Here is a 16990-nt window from a genome sequence, read left to right as displayed (position 1 = left end):
ACTAACAAGGGCGGGGGGGTGCTGTTTACCAGGGTCTCTCAATACTGAGGCAGCTCTAAGTCCACTTTATCTCCTGCGAGCAGGTCATAATGCAAAGAAATAAAAACGACTTCTAATCAAGTTTTTCAAATAAAACAGTTTACATATCTCAGAACTGTTCTTTAATTAGCAGGAGTAAGAAGGCTTTCCAACCAACTGGAAAACAATGTGTCAGACCACTAGGACAGAACAACTACTCTGGTGCCATCAATACGAGATTTGGTGCCAGTCAGCAAAACAGGAAGAAGCACTGCCAATTAGATGACGGTACAGATATTACCCCAAGGTGCCCTGTAGTATTCTGCAGCTGACCTTAACACAAGGCTCAATCTAAAGCTTCCTCAAGAAATGGTGTTGGAAAAATCGGATAGCCACATGCAAAAGAAAGAAACCAGACTGCTACTGGAGACCATACACAAAAATTAACTCAAAACGGATTAAATACTTAAATATGAGAAAACATTAAAGTACACAGAAGAAAACATAGGTATTAAACTTATGGACCTTCGTCTCAGAGAGGTCTTTGTGAACTTGACCCCAAAGGCAGGGGGAGTAAAAGAAAAATAAGTGAATGGGGAGAGCATCAAACAGAAACTTCTGCGCGGCAAGACCCCATCAACACGACGGGGCAGCCGACCAACGGGGACGAGATACTTGCAAACAACACTGCAATAAGGGGCTAATATCCAAAGTATAACTCATACGATTCAACAACAACAAAATAAACAACACAATAAAAAAATGAGCCAAGGACACTTCTCCCAAGAAGACATACAAACGGCCACCAGATATTTAAAAAGATGCTCAACTGCACTAACTATAAGGGAAATCAAAACCTCAATGAGATACCGCCTCATACTTGTCAGAGTGCTAATATCAACCAGACAATACTAACAAGTGTTGGAGAGACGGGAGGAAAAAGGACACCCACACAGTGCTGGCGGGGATGTAGACCAGGAGGGCTGGTATGGAAAACAGCAGGGAGGTTCCTCAAAAAATTAAGAACAGAGTTGCCATATGGCCCCGCCATCCCTCTTCTGGGTATCTACTAGAGAATTTTGTAAAGACAGACATACCCCTATGCTCACTGCACAATTATTCAGGGTGGCCAGCATGCAAACAACCCACCTTCGGCGGGCAGCTGGAGAGAAGCTGCGGGACGTGTGCGCAGTGGAACACGACTCAGCCACAGGAAGGACGACGCTGCCGTTTGTGACCACGTGGGCGGGTCCTGAGTGTCACGCTAAGGGAAACAGGTCAGGTGGCAAAGGACAAGAACCCTGTAACTTCACTCAGAGGCGGGATGCAAAACGGAAAGCAACAAAGGAACAGTCGAGTCGAACAAACAAACTCACAGGCAGATAACAGCGTGGTGGCCGCCGGAGAGACGGGGCGAGGCGCCCGAAGGGGGAGGGGCCAAGAGGATGGCGGTGACAGGAGACCAGACTCGGTGATGAGCACACAGTGAAACACTGTCTACCGCACAGGAACCAGTCACCCCAATAAATTTAATTTCTTAAAAAACCACGATACATTCTAAACGAATGGAAAGAAGACACCTGAGTAATTTCATTCCATGTGATAAAAACAATGAACCTGAGGTTCTGGGGATGACAAAGATTGTTTTTTACCACCAAAACCCCAAGGACTAATTGTGGGTGTCACTGAGTCCTTCACATCTGGAGATGAACGAGGTGATGGCGTCAGAGTCTGCCGGTGCGCTGTCACCGAGAAGGGCGGCGCGTGGCCCCAGCTCCTGCCACTGGGAGGACGTGCGGCGGGGTCTGGGCCTGTCGGTTGCTATTCATGGAGATGCCTCTGCAATTCTAACTTAAGGTTATTTAGGGGAAAACATTAAAATACAAACTGCTGAGGAAAGGTGGTTTTTTGTTGTTCTAATTTCTTCTGAAAGGTTTGCTCTAAAGAGAGTCAATATAAAATGAATAAATTAAATTCAGACAGTAACACACTGGTCATGCAACATGGCTAAAGCAAGGACCTGAACAGATTCCTCCTGTCCTAAATGTCTATCTTACCTCTCCTTCAGATTCCTCCTGATACTGATTTAGCTCAGGCCCTCAGAACCTCTCCGTGAACTTGGTAATTTGTCCCCCACCACTCTGTCCCCTCCTACGCACATGCCCAGCTCTGACCCTACCACTCCCATGCTCGGAGTCATTGAAGTAGCTCCCTCTGGCTGCCAACTCCTCAGCCCAGCCCGCAGAGCCCTCTACAAAAGGCAGCGCCCCATCTCTCCAAACACCCCTGACACTACTGACGATTCAAACTAAGTGCATAACCCACTTTCCGCCAGAAACCCCACGTCTTCCAATCCGCAAACAGCTCATTCCTGGGGGAAAGGAAACTTCTCACAGTATCGACAGTCTATTGCCAGATACAAAAGAAAATCTTCCCCAATTTAAAACTGTGTTCTTTTGAGCAAGGAAGATGGTGGCTCTGTGACAAGAAGCAGAGCGCCCTTACTCCCAGCCATGGACTTGATTTACCACTAAAATACTGCGTAACCAGCTTGGAAAAAGCAGAGAAATATACCTGAGTGGATATATTTCAAGGAGGGAGCCCTGAAGAAACATCACAGAGTCTGGTAAGAGAGGGGGGCGTAGAAAGGGGGAGCCCCCCTGAAGCCCGCGCTGGGCTCTGAACCCCGAGGGTTAGAGGCTGCAAAGCTCCCTCCCCTCGACACTGTGGACTGGCATCCAAAGGCTGGGATCTCAAACCCGGAGCAGAGGAGAAGGGAAGGAGTGGCCCGCGTGGAGGGCAGAGGGAGCCAGGGGAACAATGTGCCTGTAAGGAGGGGACTGCGCCTCCCAGTGAAAACACGCCCCCAATGCTGCAGACGGCACAGGTCTCTTTCACCCCGGCTGCTGCCTGTGGGAAAGGCCGTCCCACAGTGTGTGACTCCCAAATAGAAAGGGGCTGGAGGGCTGCACTGAGCAGCCACATACAGGGACTCTGCCTTCCCGTAAGGCATGGTGTAGAACCCCAGGAAGCATTTGATCTGCGCGGTGCGGGGAAGGAAATGAGAGCCCTCCTGCCGCCAGAGAGGGTCCAGAGCTGACAGAGGGCAAATCAGGACCCCAGCTCCCAGAGCTGCCAGGGTTTTTTGACCTGTTCTGTGGGGAGCTGGGGTAGAGCTCAAGGAGCTGCCCCAGCTTTACTGAGATCAGCTGTGCAGGGCAGCTACGGGGGTGAGGCTGACCTTGTGACCCCTTCTGCTTGGTACCAAGGCTCGGGGGCGACGGGACCTTGCAGGGTGGGTTCTCTGACTCTGTGTTGCTTTGTGCGCTTCTGAATTTTTCACTGCTCAACAGGTGTCCACCTTCCTGGCTTGCACTGGGGAGACAGACCAGCGAAAGCTGGGACTTGTGTCAGCATTGTGGAGAGTTTGAAGTAAGTGCCCTGTGCTTTTAGCCAAAACGAACTGGGGAAGGAGGGGTGGACGGAGGACAACTACCTTTCCTGCAGCCGGGAGCCCCGCCCCCAGTAGGAAAGGGGCTGGTTCAGCTCACTGAGGCCCCAGGTATGCCCAGCAGGGCAGAGTCCTGAGGGGGAAGGGAGATCAGCTCACAGGACAACAATACAAGAATAAGACTCTCAGGGACTATTGTTTGGGAACTGGAGGAAATCTTAAAACTCCTTCTGAGAGCTGGGCAGGCAAAGTGCTCACTGGAATTTTTTAATCAAACCCACTGAGCCCAGGCTGCTGAAACGGCCCAGACAGAAAAGGCAACAGGCTGAAGTCAATCTGAAGCTGCAGCAGGACAGAGCCTGGGGACCTAGAATCAGAGGACAGGGTAGGGCTGGGGAGCTGGCTGTGGAGCAGAGACTAACTTCCCCACAGTGAGCCTGACAGCGACACCTCTAAGGGGAGGGACACCCTGAGCTTCACTAGCCACCCTGCACCCTAAAGACTAGACTCTGGAGCAAGACCAGGCCACTACAAGGGGGAGGCAAATAGCCGACAAGAGGAGGTGGCCCACGGAGAGCCTCAGATCAACCATCTACCTGAGGACACCAGAGCCAAACCTGGACGCTCCTCACATTGGCTGAGACACAAGCACCTCCCAGGAGAAACAAAACAGTGACCCGCAGACAACACAAGCTGCCCAGACGAAACTCACCTGACTTATTTATTTTTTTTAGAAAAAAGAGAGAAAAGAACAAATTTTTTCTTTTTAGATTTCTAATTTTTTTAATTTTAAAATTTAAATTAATTAAAATATTTTGTTTAGCTTTCCTTGTTTTTTTTTTTTTTTTTGGTTTTTTGGTTTTTTTTTTTTGCTTTCTTTTGTCTTTTGTTCTATCATGAAGATTTTCTTGACATTCCCTGCTGGGACATTATCATTATAACCAATAAATTCACTGCTTTTCTATATTGCTCCCCCCAAAACTCTAATTGGTCTCCCTCCCTCCCTGCCCAGGCTCGATCTCTCCCTCTTCTCTTTCCACTGGAATAACTTTTGTCTTCTTTCTTTCTTCTTTGTTTTTCTCCCTTCTGTCTTCCTGTCTATTTGTTTGCCCTTTGTTCATAATCTTTTCTCTGCCCCTTTTATCTCCCAGTAGCTTCTCTATTTTTCACTTTCTATTATTATTATTTTTTTCTTTTTTGATACTATTAGCAATAATATTCTTTTTCCTCTCTCTCACTGTATTTTTTCTTTCTCTTTATTTTTTTTTTTGCATTAGCATTTGTGTTCTCCTTTCACTCTCCCAATTCTACTTTCACTTGGGATGTTTTCATTGATTGTGAGGATATTTTGTAAGATACTGTTTGTTTCCTGGCAGTTGGGGGTGTACTGTCCTGCCTTGCCAGCACCCGTATAACAGATCACACGATGTGGTTGGGGCTGAGACACACAGTTAGCAAACCTGAGAGGAGAGTCCTTCCAAGGACTGGTCAACAACAATCTAGACACAACCACAACAGGAGAACCCAAAAAACCCACAAAAGGGACACCCACAACAGGGATACAACTAGAGCTAACAGCTCAGAAAAATAAGGAAAACGTACCTCTGGGCTCCACTGGACATACACTACAAAATCCCACCCCACAAGACTGGGAGACAGCAAATATATCTAAAAAACAGATACAAACACTAAGAGTCACCTAAATGGGAAGACAAAGAACCCCCAAACTAAAGAAAAGATTGCCAGATAAAGACCTTGACGAGACTGAATTAAGCAAGTGATCAGAAATAGAGTTCAGAGTAATGATTATAAAGATGCTCAAGGAAATTAATGAGAACAAGACAACTCATGAAAAGGTCCAGGAACTTAGTGAAAACATGAAAAAAGAGCTAGATATCATAAATAAGAACCAGGAAGAAATGAAGAATGCTGTATCTGACATCAAGAATTGCTGGAAGGAATTAAAAGGAGGCTCAATGAAGAGGAGAACAGAGTAAGTGACAGAAAATAAGGTACAAATAACCACCCAATCAAAGCAGCAAAAAGAAAAAAAACTTAAAAAGCCTGAGGACAGTCTAAGGGAGCTTTGGGACAATATGAAACGTAACAACATTCATATCACAGGGGTAACACAGTGAGAGGAAACAAAGCAAGGGATAGAGAACTTTTTGGAGGAAATAATGACAGAAAACTTCCCTAGGCTGGCGAGGGAGAAGCCACACAAATTCAGAAAGCACAGTGGGTTCCAAACAAAAGGAACCCAAAGAGACCTACTGAAAAACACATCATAATTAAAATGGTAAATGTCAAGGACAAAGAGAGAATCCTAAGGGCTGCAAGACAGAGGCAATCCCTAAACTACAAGGGAAACTCCATAAGGCTGACAGCAGATTACTTAACAGAAATACTTCAGGCCAGAAGGGAGTGGCATGAAGTTCCAAAATAATGAAAAGCAAGAACCTGCAACCAAGACTGCTTTATCCAGCAAGGCTATCATTTAAAATTGAAGGTGAAATAAAAAGCTTCCCCGACAAAAAAAGGCTAAAGGAATTCAGTTCCGCGAAACCAGCATTGCAAGAAACGCTTAAAGGACTGCTCTAAGAAAAAGAAGGAATAGCGAGAGAAAGGTATATCAGCATAAAGGGGGAAATGTCATTAAATAAGTTTATATCAATAGTAACCTTATATGTAAACGGAATAAATGCTCCAATCAAAAGACATAGGGTAGTTGAATGGATAGGAAAACAGGACGCAAATGTATGCTGCCTACAAGAGACCCACCTGAGAGCAAAAGATTCACACAGGCTGAAAGTGAAGGAATGGAAAAAAAATACTTCATGCAAATGGACACACACACAAAAAATCTGGAGTAGCAATACTTATTTCTGACAAAATAGACTTCAAAATAAAGACCATCACAACAGACAAAGACGGTCACTACATAATACTAACGGGATCTATCCAACAGGAGGAAATAACCCTTATAAATATATATACACCCAATATAGGATCATCTAAATATATAAAAAATTTCTTGGTGGACTTTAAGAGGGAGATTGACAACAACACAGTCACAGTGGGGGACTTTAACACCCAAATGTCATCACTGGACAGATCATCAGGACAAAAAATCAACAGGGAAACACAGGCCTTAAATGACTCACTAGGTCTAATTGGTTTAATTGACATTTATAGAACATTTCATCCCAACGCAGCAGAATACACATTCTTCTCAAGTGCACATGGAACATTCTCAGAAATAGACCACATGTTAGGGCACAAAACAAGTCTCTACAAGTTCAAGAAGATGGAAATCATATCAAGCATCTTCTTGGATCATGATGGTAAGAAAGGGGAAATCAACCATTCTAAAATCAAAAATATTCAAACACACAGAAGCTAAATAGCATGTTATTAAACAATGACTGGGTTACCAATGAGATCAACGGAGAAATCAAACACTTCCTGGGAAAACATGAAAATGAACAGACAACAACCCCAAATCTATGGGGCACAGTGAAAGCAGTCCTGAGAGGAAAGTTCATAGCAGTACATGCAGACCTCAGGAAGCAAGAAAAAGCTCTAATAAACTATCAACACAGCTAAAAGAATTAGAGAGGGAGCAGCAAGAAAAGCCCTACGTAGAAGGAAGGAAATAATAAAGATCAGAGCAGAAATTAATGAACTAGAGACTAAAAAAAAATACAAAAAAAATCAAAATCAATGAAACCAAGAGCTGGTTCATTGGAAAGATAAATAAGATTGATGCACCTTTAGCCAGACTCACCAAGAAACAAAGAGAGAGGACCCAAATAAATAAAATCAGAAATGAAAGAGGCGATATAACAACTGACCCAACAGAAATACAAAGGATCACAAGAAAATACTATGAGCAATAATATGCTAACAAACTGGACAATATAGGTGAAATGGACAAATTCCTAGAAGCATACACCTTCCAAAGCTGAATCAGGAAAAAGCAGAAAACCTGAATAGGTCGATAACAAGTAATGAAATTGAAGCAGTAATCAAAAAACTACCAGCAAACAAAAGTCCTGGACCAGATGGATTTACAGGCAAGTTTTACCAAACATTCAAAGAAGAATTAACACCTATTGTCCTCAAACTATTCCAGAAAATTTGAGAGGAGGGATGACTCCCAAACTCTTTTTATGAGGCCAGCATCACCCTAATCCCCAAACCAGATAAAGATACTACAAAGAAAGAAAATTACAGGCCAATATCCCTGATGAACATAGATGCTAAAATCCTCAACAAAATACTAGCAAACCAGATCCAGCAATGCATTAAAAAATCATACACCACGACCAAGTGGGGTTTATTCCAGGGATGCAAGGCTGGTATAGTATCTGCTGATCAATAAATGTGATATATCATATAAACAAAGTGAAGGACAACAATCATATGATCACATTAATAGATGCAGAGAAAGCATCTGACAAAATCCAGTACCCATTTCTGATAAACACTCTCGCAAAGTGGGAATAGAGGGATCATACCTCAACATAACAAAGGCCATATGTGACAAACTTACAGCCAACATCATACTCAATGGGCAAAAACTAAAATCATTTCCCCTAAGAACAGGAACAAGACAGGGGTGTCCACTTTCACCACTCTTATTCCACATAGTACTGGAAATCCTAGCCACAGCCATCATACAGGAAGGAAACATAAAAGGCATCCAAATTGGAAAGAAGGAAGTAAAACTGTCATTATTTGCAGATGACATGACTTGTACATAGAAAACCGTAAAGACTCCATCAAAGTACTACTAGATTTGAGAATGAATTCAGCAAGGTTGCTGGATACAAAATTAACATCTGGAAATCGAGGGCATTTTTATACACCAATAATGAACTCTCAGAAAGAGAAACTAAAAAAACAATACCATTTACCATTGCACCTAAAAAAATAAGATACCTAGGAATAAACTTAACCAAGGATATAAAAGACCTGTACTCGGAAAACTACATGACACTGAAAAAAGAAACAGAGGAAGATATAAAGTGGAAAAATATACCATGCTCATGGATTGGAAGAATTGACATCATTAAAATGTCCATACTACCCAAAGCAATCTACAGATTCAATGGAACGCTGTATTTCACAGAGCTAGAACAAATAGTCCAAAAATTTATATGGAACAAAAAAAGACCACGAACAGCCTAGTCATCTTAAGAAAGAAGAACAGAGTAGGAGGCATCACTTCACTGGATATCACACTGTACTACAAACCATGGTAATGAATACAGCCTGGTATTAGTACAACAACAGACATAGAGATCACTGGAATAGAACACAGACCCCAGAAACAGACCCATGCAATTATGATCAATTAATATTTGACAAAGGAATCAAGAGCATACAATGGAGTAAATAAAGACAGCCTCTTCAATAAATGGTGCGGGGGAAATTGGACAGGTAGCTACAAATAAATGAAACTAGACCACCAACTTACACCATATACAAGAAAAAATTCAAAATGGATAAGACTTAAATGTAAGTTGCGAAACCATAAAATTCCTGGAAGAAAAAATAAGCAGTAAAGTCACAGACATCTCACATTGTGGAATTTTCACTGATACATCTCCTTGGGCAAGAGAAACAAAAGAAAAAATAAACATATGGGAATACATCAAACTAAAAAGCTTCTGCACAGCAAAAGAAAACAGCCTCAAAATACAAAGGAACCGCACGGTCTGGAGAACACATTTGCCAAGGATGCATCTGATAAGGGGCTAATTTCCAAAGCGTACAAAGAACTCATACTACTCAGCAAGAGGAAGACAAACAACCCAATTAAGAAATGGGCAAAGGACCTGAATAGACACTTCTCCAAAGAGGACATGCAGATAGCCAAGAAGCACATGAGAAAATGCTCAACATGGCTAATCATCAGAGAGATGCAAATTAAAATCACAATGAGGTATCAATTCACACCTGTAAGAATGGCTGCCATCAGTAAATCAATAAACAACTTGTGCTGGCGAGGGTGTGGGGAAAGGGGAACCTTAGGACACTGCTGGGGGGAATGCAGACTGGTGCAACCACTAAGGAAAACAGTATGGAGGTTCCTCAAAAAATTAAAAATGGAACTGCCTTTTGACCCTGTGATCCCACTTGTAGAAATATATCCTAAGAATCCTGAAACACTAATCAGAAAGAATATATGCACCCCTGTGTTCATAACAGCGCAATTTACAATAGCTAAGATCTGGAAACAGCCCAAGTGCCCATCAGTCAATGAGTGGATAAAAAACTGTGGGACATTTATACCATGAAATACTATGCAGCTGTAAAGAAGGATCTCATACCCTTTGGGACAGTATGGATGGACCTGGAGAATATTATGTTAAACGAAATAAGCCAGGCAGAGAAAGACAAACATCACATGATCTCACTTATACATGGAATCTAAAGAACTTAATAAACTGATGGACAGAAATGATTCAATGACATGGAAGCATGGATCAGACTGAGGAATCTCAGAGGTAAGGAGGGGTTGGATGAGTGGGGAGGCAAGAGACTAACCAAAGAATTTATATGCATATATGCATAACCCAAGGAGACAGGCAATAGTGTGGTGAGGAACTGGTGAGGTGGGTGGGGGAGGGTGGAAGGGGTCAATCAGAAGGAAAGGGGACATCTGTAATATTTTGAATAAAAGAAAAAACAAATGAATCAAACCAAAAAACTGTTCTTTTAAGTCATGGTAATCTTGGTTTTAATGAGGTCAGCATACCTTTAATTTCACAACTTTATATAATTTCAGATTAAACACACACACACAAAAATTTTCTCTTTACCTTAATTTAAGGAGTGGTTGAGTCACCCACTTCTTTAACTTCCGTCTCCCAAATGAAGTTTTAGTATGGTCTAAAACCCAAAATAAACTTCCTTTGGTTTTCATATCAGTCTAAGAAAGATCAGAAAACAAACAAGTTTTATTAACTGGACAACTGTATTTGTATCAAAATCACTAGTTGATTATGAGGTCTAATTATTCCATGTATCAAAATTTTCAATGTCACATATGCCTAGTATAAAGTATGGCTCATAACAGGTGTTTATTTAATGTTGCTGAATAAATATGCGTGTACACACACACACACAAACATACACATATACACACACACACTATATATAGAAAGTATTGATATTTTGCTCAGAAAAGGGATAGTCTATGTGTTGTTTTTGGTTAACTAAGAATAAATTATTCAGAAATCTCTTTTGAAGTATATATTTGTCCTAAGCATCTTAAAAATATAATTGTATATTTTCCTGCCCTGGGAAATACAGGGAAGATAATTTAATTTTCCTTTGGCAATTCAGTCTCTCTCCCTGACTCAGCATGACTGTCCTATAGACTGACCCTCCCATGGACAGCACAGACTGAGCCGAGGCCCACACGGACATGAACTTGCACTGCCCCCAGGGAATTTACTTGGAAGGGTTTTATTTTAGTCTGTTTTATTAAATCCTTAGTAAGTTTATTTATCTATACTTTGCTATTTGAAAGTTGAGTCATAAAAAAATTTACAACTAACTAGAGATGATGGTTTATTTTAGCCAAGGTTTCATTGTATTACAGAAAGTCTATTAGTAGATTAAACCTTGTTTGGAAAATAAAGTTGCAGTTTTCCCGAGAGGTTTTAACTTTTTCCTTTGCCTCTGAAACCATCAAGCAGGTGCTTACAGAACACCTGCCCACGCACTCAGACGTGCGGCTGGCAAAGATATATTAAGATGTGTTCCCTCCCTCAGGGCACTTATATCCAAGTTTGGGGAAAAAGACTCATGATTAGGATACAATGCCATCTGGCAGAAAGAAACTATAAAAGGTATGACATAAGCTCCCCAGGCCTTCAGGGTTTAAAGCAGAGCACAGGGAAGCTACAGTGGTTTCAGAGGTTCCCTAAGGATGGAGCTGGACAGGCAGAGCTGACCCACGAGGCTGGTCCAGATCAGCAACAGCCCCACTTGTCTGAGACAACGACTCGACTGGATACCTGCAGTGAAGGGTCCCAGAAAGAAGGCAGTGGAGGGGAATCGTGTTCCAGTTATCTGGCGTCACTGGAGGAGCAGGCTCAGCAGAGAGAGGAGGGGGAAACACAAGTCCTGTACACCTATGCTTGCCCTGACACCTGCCCACCTCACTGCCCCTTTCCACGCTCACCCCTGGGGGAGGCCAAAGCTGATGTGTAAAGACACGCAGATATTCATTCTCAGCTTCTATTCTATGAGGGCCCAAGTCTTGGTAATGAAAGGACTTTTAAAGGGTATTTTGATTGCAGATGACTTTTTCCTTAGGAATGTGACCTCAGAACTGACTCCACAGTAGTAGGATTGGAACAGGGAGGGTGTGGCAGAACAAGGACACCTTGGAATGCTGGGGCTGTGTCTGTAGACTGACTGAGCTCTTCTTCATCCAATCAGCGTCCTTTTATTCCTCCTGTGTGTTTCCTACTACAGGGATGTACAGAGAGCTTATTAGAAAGACTTATGGGAAAGACTCTCACTTCTGGACAGTGAAATGACAAGATAAGCAAGTTACTGAATGGAAATAAGGTGGACTCTAGGATAAAAAGATAGTGTAGAAGAGGGAGAAACTAGTTAGTAATGTACACATTCCGGAGCCTGGAGAATAAATTAGGCATTTACTGTAACTCACAACAGTAATAAATATTTCTGAAGAGCTTTAAACCATTTGACTCAGATGGTTCAGTTTCCACTACTTATTCAAATGACTTGAAACTGCTTATTTTTATTACTTTGTTATAATAACATCAATTTTATAATATAATATCTCACATTACCAAGTGACAATGAAATAAATAAAAGCAATAGTTTCAATGACTCCATTCTTTTCCTAATTCATTAATAAAGGGCAAGTAAACAATGATGAAAGTTTGTAAAGGGAACTATTACGCGCCTTATAGTTTAGTGAATATCACAGAAACTTTATAAGCTGTGTAATAAAATAAGACTGCAGAGATTTCAAGAAAAAGTTAAAGTATGTAGAAAAATATAATCAATCATACAAAACAATCCACTTCAAATGAATTTTCAAAAATGCTGCTCTTCCAGGATTCTAAGATGGCGCGTGTTGAGAGGAAGCTACACCGACACTCTCCTGGGATCAAGCCGGAATGACAACTAAACTGTAGAAAAACCACCCTGAATAATCAACTGCCAACTGAGGATGAGCTGGGGAGCACCATCATAACCAAGGAGGAAAAGGGGAGACCCCATAGAGACAGGTAGGAAGTGCGGAGGTGCAAGAGGGCTGGCTGGGCTCCCACAGGCAGCAGCTGAAGGTCCGGAGGGAGATCTCAGCTCTGGGGGGTTCCCACTAAGGACTGTGGGATCTAAACCCCAGGTTGGGCTCTCTAGTGCAGAGCACCAGAACTTAGAAACGTGCCCACATAAGATCTGGCTGTGAAAAGCAGCAGGGTTTCTGTATACCAGGAAGAGATGGCTAGAAATACAGGCTCCTTCTTAAAGAGCCAACACACAAAGTTTCGTGTGCAGCCACTCACCTTGGGCTCCAGCAGGAGGGAGGGCAGAGTGGACTGCAGCTGTGTGAGGAGAAGCTAGGGCTGTGGGCCCTGGAGATAGAGATCAGAGGGCACCCCTCTGGACTCCTGTGCTGAGTCATTCTCCCATACTGCAGAGGACATCTTTCTCAGGCAGACATTTACCTTCCAAGAAGCTTTTGCAAGGGGAGGAAGCAATTGGCCCACCCAATGAAAAACCTCTCACCCCACCCTATGGAGTTTCTACAGCCTGAGGCTCCTTAAGAGACTGAATAACAGCCTCTGGGTGCTTTGAATCTTTGCCTGATTTGCTTCTGGACCCAGGGCTTGGAAAAGGAGACCTTGGTGCATATCGTGGTCCTGTCCAAACACACACAGCCCCAGCAGAGATAACTACAGGCTGTGGAGTGTGGAAAGCTTCAAACGGGGTACTCAAGGCCAGTCACAAACGTCTGACATAGGTCTGCACTAGAGACCATCCAAAATACTGGGAGTCTTAGCAGATCTACATAATACACAGAAACAAACCCAAACAGGCAGCCAAAACATGGAGACAAAAATACAAGCCCCAAATGAAAGAACAAAGGAAGTCTCCAGAAAAAGAGCTAAATGAAATGGAGATAAACAATCTATCAGATATAGAGTTCAGAATACTGATCATAAGAATGCTCAACAGCATAAGAAAAGATATGGAAACTATGAAGGGAATTAAGAATCACATAGTAGAAATAAAGAATACATTGGAAGGAAAGAACAGAATATTAGGGTAAGATGAGGATCAGATCAGTGAATTAGAAGACATGGTAGAAAAAATCACTCAATCAGAGAACCAAGAAGAAAAAACAATTAAAAAACGAGAGGAGAGTCTAAGGGAGCTGTGGGACAACATGAAACATAACAATATTTGCATCACAGGAGTGCCAGAGGAGGTCGAAAGTAAGCAAGGGTTAGAGAACCTGTTTGAAGAAATAATGGCAGAAAACTTCCCTAACCTGGTCAAGGAAAACATCACACATGTTCAGGAGGCACGGAGAGTCTCAAGCAAGAAGAACCCAAAGAGGCCCACACCCAGACATGTCATAATTAAAATGCCAAAAATTCAAGACAAAGAGAGAATCTTTTTTTTTTTTTTTTTAATATATCTTTATTGACTTCAGAGAGAGGAAAGAAGAGGGAGAGATAGAAACACCAATGATGAGAGAGTCATTGATCGGCTGCAGCCCGCAACTCGTGCACGTGCCCTGACCGGGAATCAAACCTCGATCGCCTGGATCCTAGGTCAACGCTCAACTGCTGAGCCACGTCCGGCCGGGCCAAAGAGAGAATCTTAAAGGCAGCAAGAGAAAAGCAAGCGGTTACCTACAAAAGAGCTCCCATAAGGCTGTCAGCTGATTTCTCATCAGAAACTCTACAGGCCAGAAGGGAATGGCATGAAGTATTCAAGTTAATCAAAAGCAAGGATCTGAAACCAAGACTACTCTATCCAGCAAGGCTATCATTCAAAATAGATGGTGAAATAAAGAGCTTCCCAGACAAAACAAGACTAAAGGAGTTTATTACCATGAAACCAGCATTGCAGGAAATGTTAAAGGGACTGCTGTAAGAAGTTGAAATAGAGAGAAAGAGAAACACAGGCATAAAAAAATAAAATGGCACCTTTGCAAAACAGCTCAGTTGATTAGAGCATTGACCCAATACACCAACGTTGTGGGTTCAATCCCTTGCCGGAGCACATACAAGAATCAACTAATAAATGCATAAATAAGTGGAACAACAAATTGATGTTTTTCCCTCTCTCTTTCTCCCCTTCCTCTCTCTCTCTAAATCAATAAATTATTAAAAAAAATAAAATGGCAGTCGATAAGTACCTATCAATAATAACCTTAAATATAAATGGATTAAATGCTCCAATCAAAAGACACAGGGTAGCTGAATGGATAAGAAAACATGACCCAACTATATGCTGTCTACAAGAAACCTACCTCAGAGCAAGACTCACATAGGCTGAAAAACGACTTCTGGAGGGCTTTAAAGGAAAGACAGCAATATAGCCATATTAGGGGACTTTAACACCCCACTGACTTTACTGGATAGATCTTCCAGACAAAAAATCAACGAGGAAACAGGGACTCAAAATGACACACTAGATGGATTTAATTCACATTTACAGAACATTCCGCCCCAAAGCTTCAGAATATACATTCTTCTCAAGTGCACATTGGACATTCTCAAAGATAGACCACATGTTAGGACACAAAACAAGTCTCTACAAGTTCAAGAAGATTGAAATCATGTCGAGCATCTTCTTGGGCATTTATACCTTGGAATACTCTGTAGCTGTAAAAAGAAAGGATCTCTTATCCTTTGGGACATCATGGTGAGACCTGGAGAGTATTATTCTAAGTGAAATAAGCCAGTCAGAGAAAGACAAGTATCTCCTGGTCTTACTCATATGTGGAATCTAATGAACAAAACAGATCCAGAGACACAGAAGCATGGAACAGGCTGACAAATCTCAGAGGGAAGGCAGGGGTGGGCGGTCAGTGGGGACTGAATATCCTAAGAACTTACATGCATATGTGCATAACCCATGGACACATACAATAGGGTGTTGAAAGCCTGGGTGGAGGGGACCAATAGGGGGAAAAGAGGACATTTGTAATATTTTCAACAACTAAGATAAATTAAAACATTAAAAAAATGCTCTTCCAAGGAAATATTTGATATGGATATTATTTGGATGAGCATGTTACTTCAATCACTGAAAAGGACAGCTCTATAGCTCCCAAAGTAACTCACAGAAGTATTTCCCATATTGTATTTGATTCTCCAAAAATTGGGTGCTACAATTATAAGCTGATAACAGGCAGAGTGGTCAGTTGAAGACAATACTGTTGCTTTCACCTGTACTCCTAAGAAGAAGAAACTGCTACCTTATTCCAAATTTTGTTTTCAAAACCATTTGAATCAGCTCTTATGTTTACCTGACCTGATTCTGTAGTATTTCAAGATTCCTTAATGTTGTTCCGTTAATTGTCATAAATTCCATTTCACTTGACAACTGTTTAAAATTCCTGTAAAAGAACAAAATTGAGCCATGATGTAAGATCTTAAAGAACTTTTAAAAACTAACTTAGGTACTAGAAATATTCCAGTCATATAACAAAAATTAGCTTCTTGATAGAGAATCAAACCAAAAGGAGCCAAGAGAATATTCCCTGGGAGACTGTCTCCACTGACGCCAGCGTCATTAAATAGACTTGATGGCAAAGGAAGGACAGTTGCTCTCAAACCAAACACAAGAACAAGGAAAGGACACTAAGTGCTACCAATAATTTTTAAAATATATTTCCAGAAATAGAACCAAGCATAGTCTTCTATCATTGGCCGGGGATGTGGTAGTGTGGTATCTTCTGGAAACAACTATATAATTAGCTAAAAAATATGTCAAGATACTTAAGAACGTCCTTCTTATTCTTTAGCATGAGATCATTTTGATAAACGCTTTAATAGATTTTAATAGACATTCTGATATATGCAAAAAATGTAATTTACTCTATAATTAACAACACACATTAATGTGGCTAAAGTTTCAGTAGAGTATAAAACTGAAAAAGCTAGCAGAAATTATTTCCTTATGCTCAAAGAATTCATATTCTCCTTATGTCCCTGTAACTATCTCAAACTAGATTTAAAATGTAATAAATTTCAAATAGACTTGAGTACTGAGTTGCAATATGATTAACAAACGTATGAGCAATTCCAATTTTGTCGCTGTTAGTTAAAAAGTATATTAATCAATGCACTACTGATACAGGAATTCAATTTCCTTCATAAGTCAGCCAGTCCTTTGTCGTTTCTATCAACAGCACTTACAGACTTGATGTCTTAAAGGCAAGAAACATAATGGCAAGGCCACTAAACTATTTGCAGGGAGAGCATGAGTGTTTCCATTATGAAC

At 41.6% G+C, this 16990-nt stretch overlaps 1 protein-coding gene across 1 annotated transcript in view; it reads right to left on the bottom strand.

Annotated features, from left to right (window-relative positions):
• Positions 1-2977: 2977 nt before the first annotated feature.
• LOC308552031 (DNA mismatch repair protein Msh3-like) overlaps positions 2978-16990 on the bottom strand; it is a 60278-nt gene continuing 46265 nt past the window's right edge. The window contains exons 11-13 of the mRNA XM_081162999.1: positions 16019-16103; positions 10300-10409; positions 2978-3602 (exon numbers count right to left, since the gene is read on the bottom strand). Coding sequence (XP_081019125.1) covers positions 3566-3602; positions 10300-10409; positions 16019-16103 — 232 coding nt within the window. The 3' untranslated portion in view covers positions 2978-3565. The remainder of the gene's footprint in view (positions 3603-10299; positions 10410-16018; positions 16104-16990) is intronic.

The sequence above is a fragment of the Miniopterus schreibersii genome, assembly GCF_964146895.1.
Source record: "Miniopterus schreibersii genome assembly, contig: HAP1_SCAFFOLD_34, whole genome shotgun sequence".
Taxonomy (NCBI): Eukaryota; Metazoa; Chordata; class Mammalia; order Chiroptera; family Miniopteridae; genus Miniopterus; species Miniopterus schreibersii.
The sequence above is the reverse complement of the archived record's forward strand: the minus strand, read 5'-3'. Positions and strand labels throughout refer to the sequence as shown.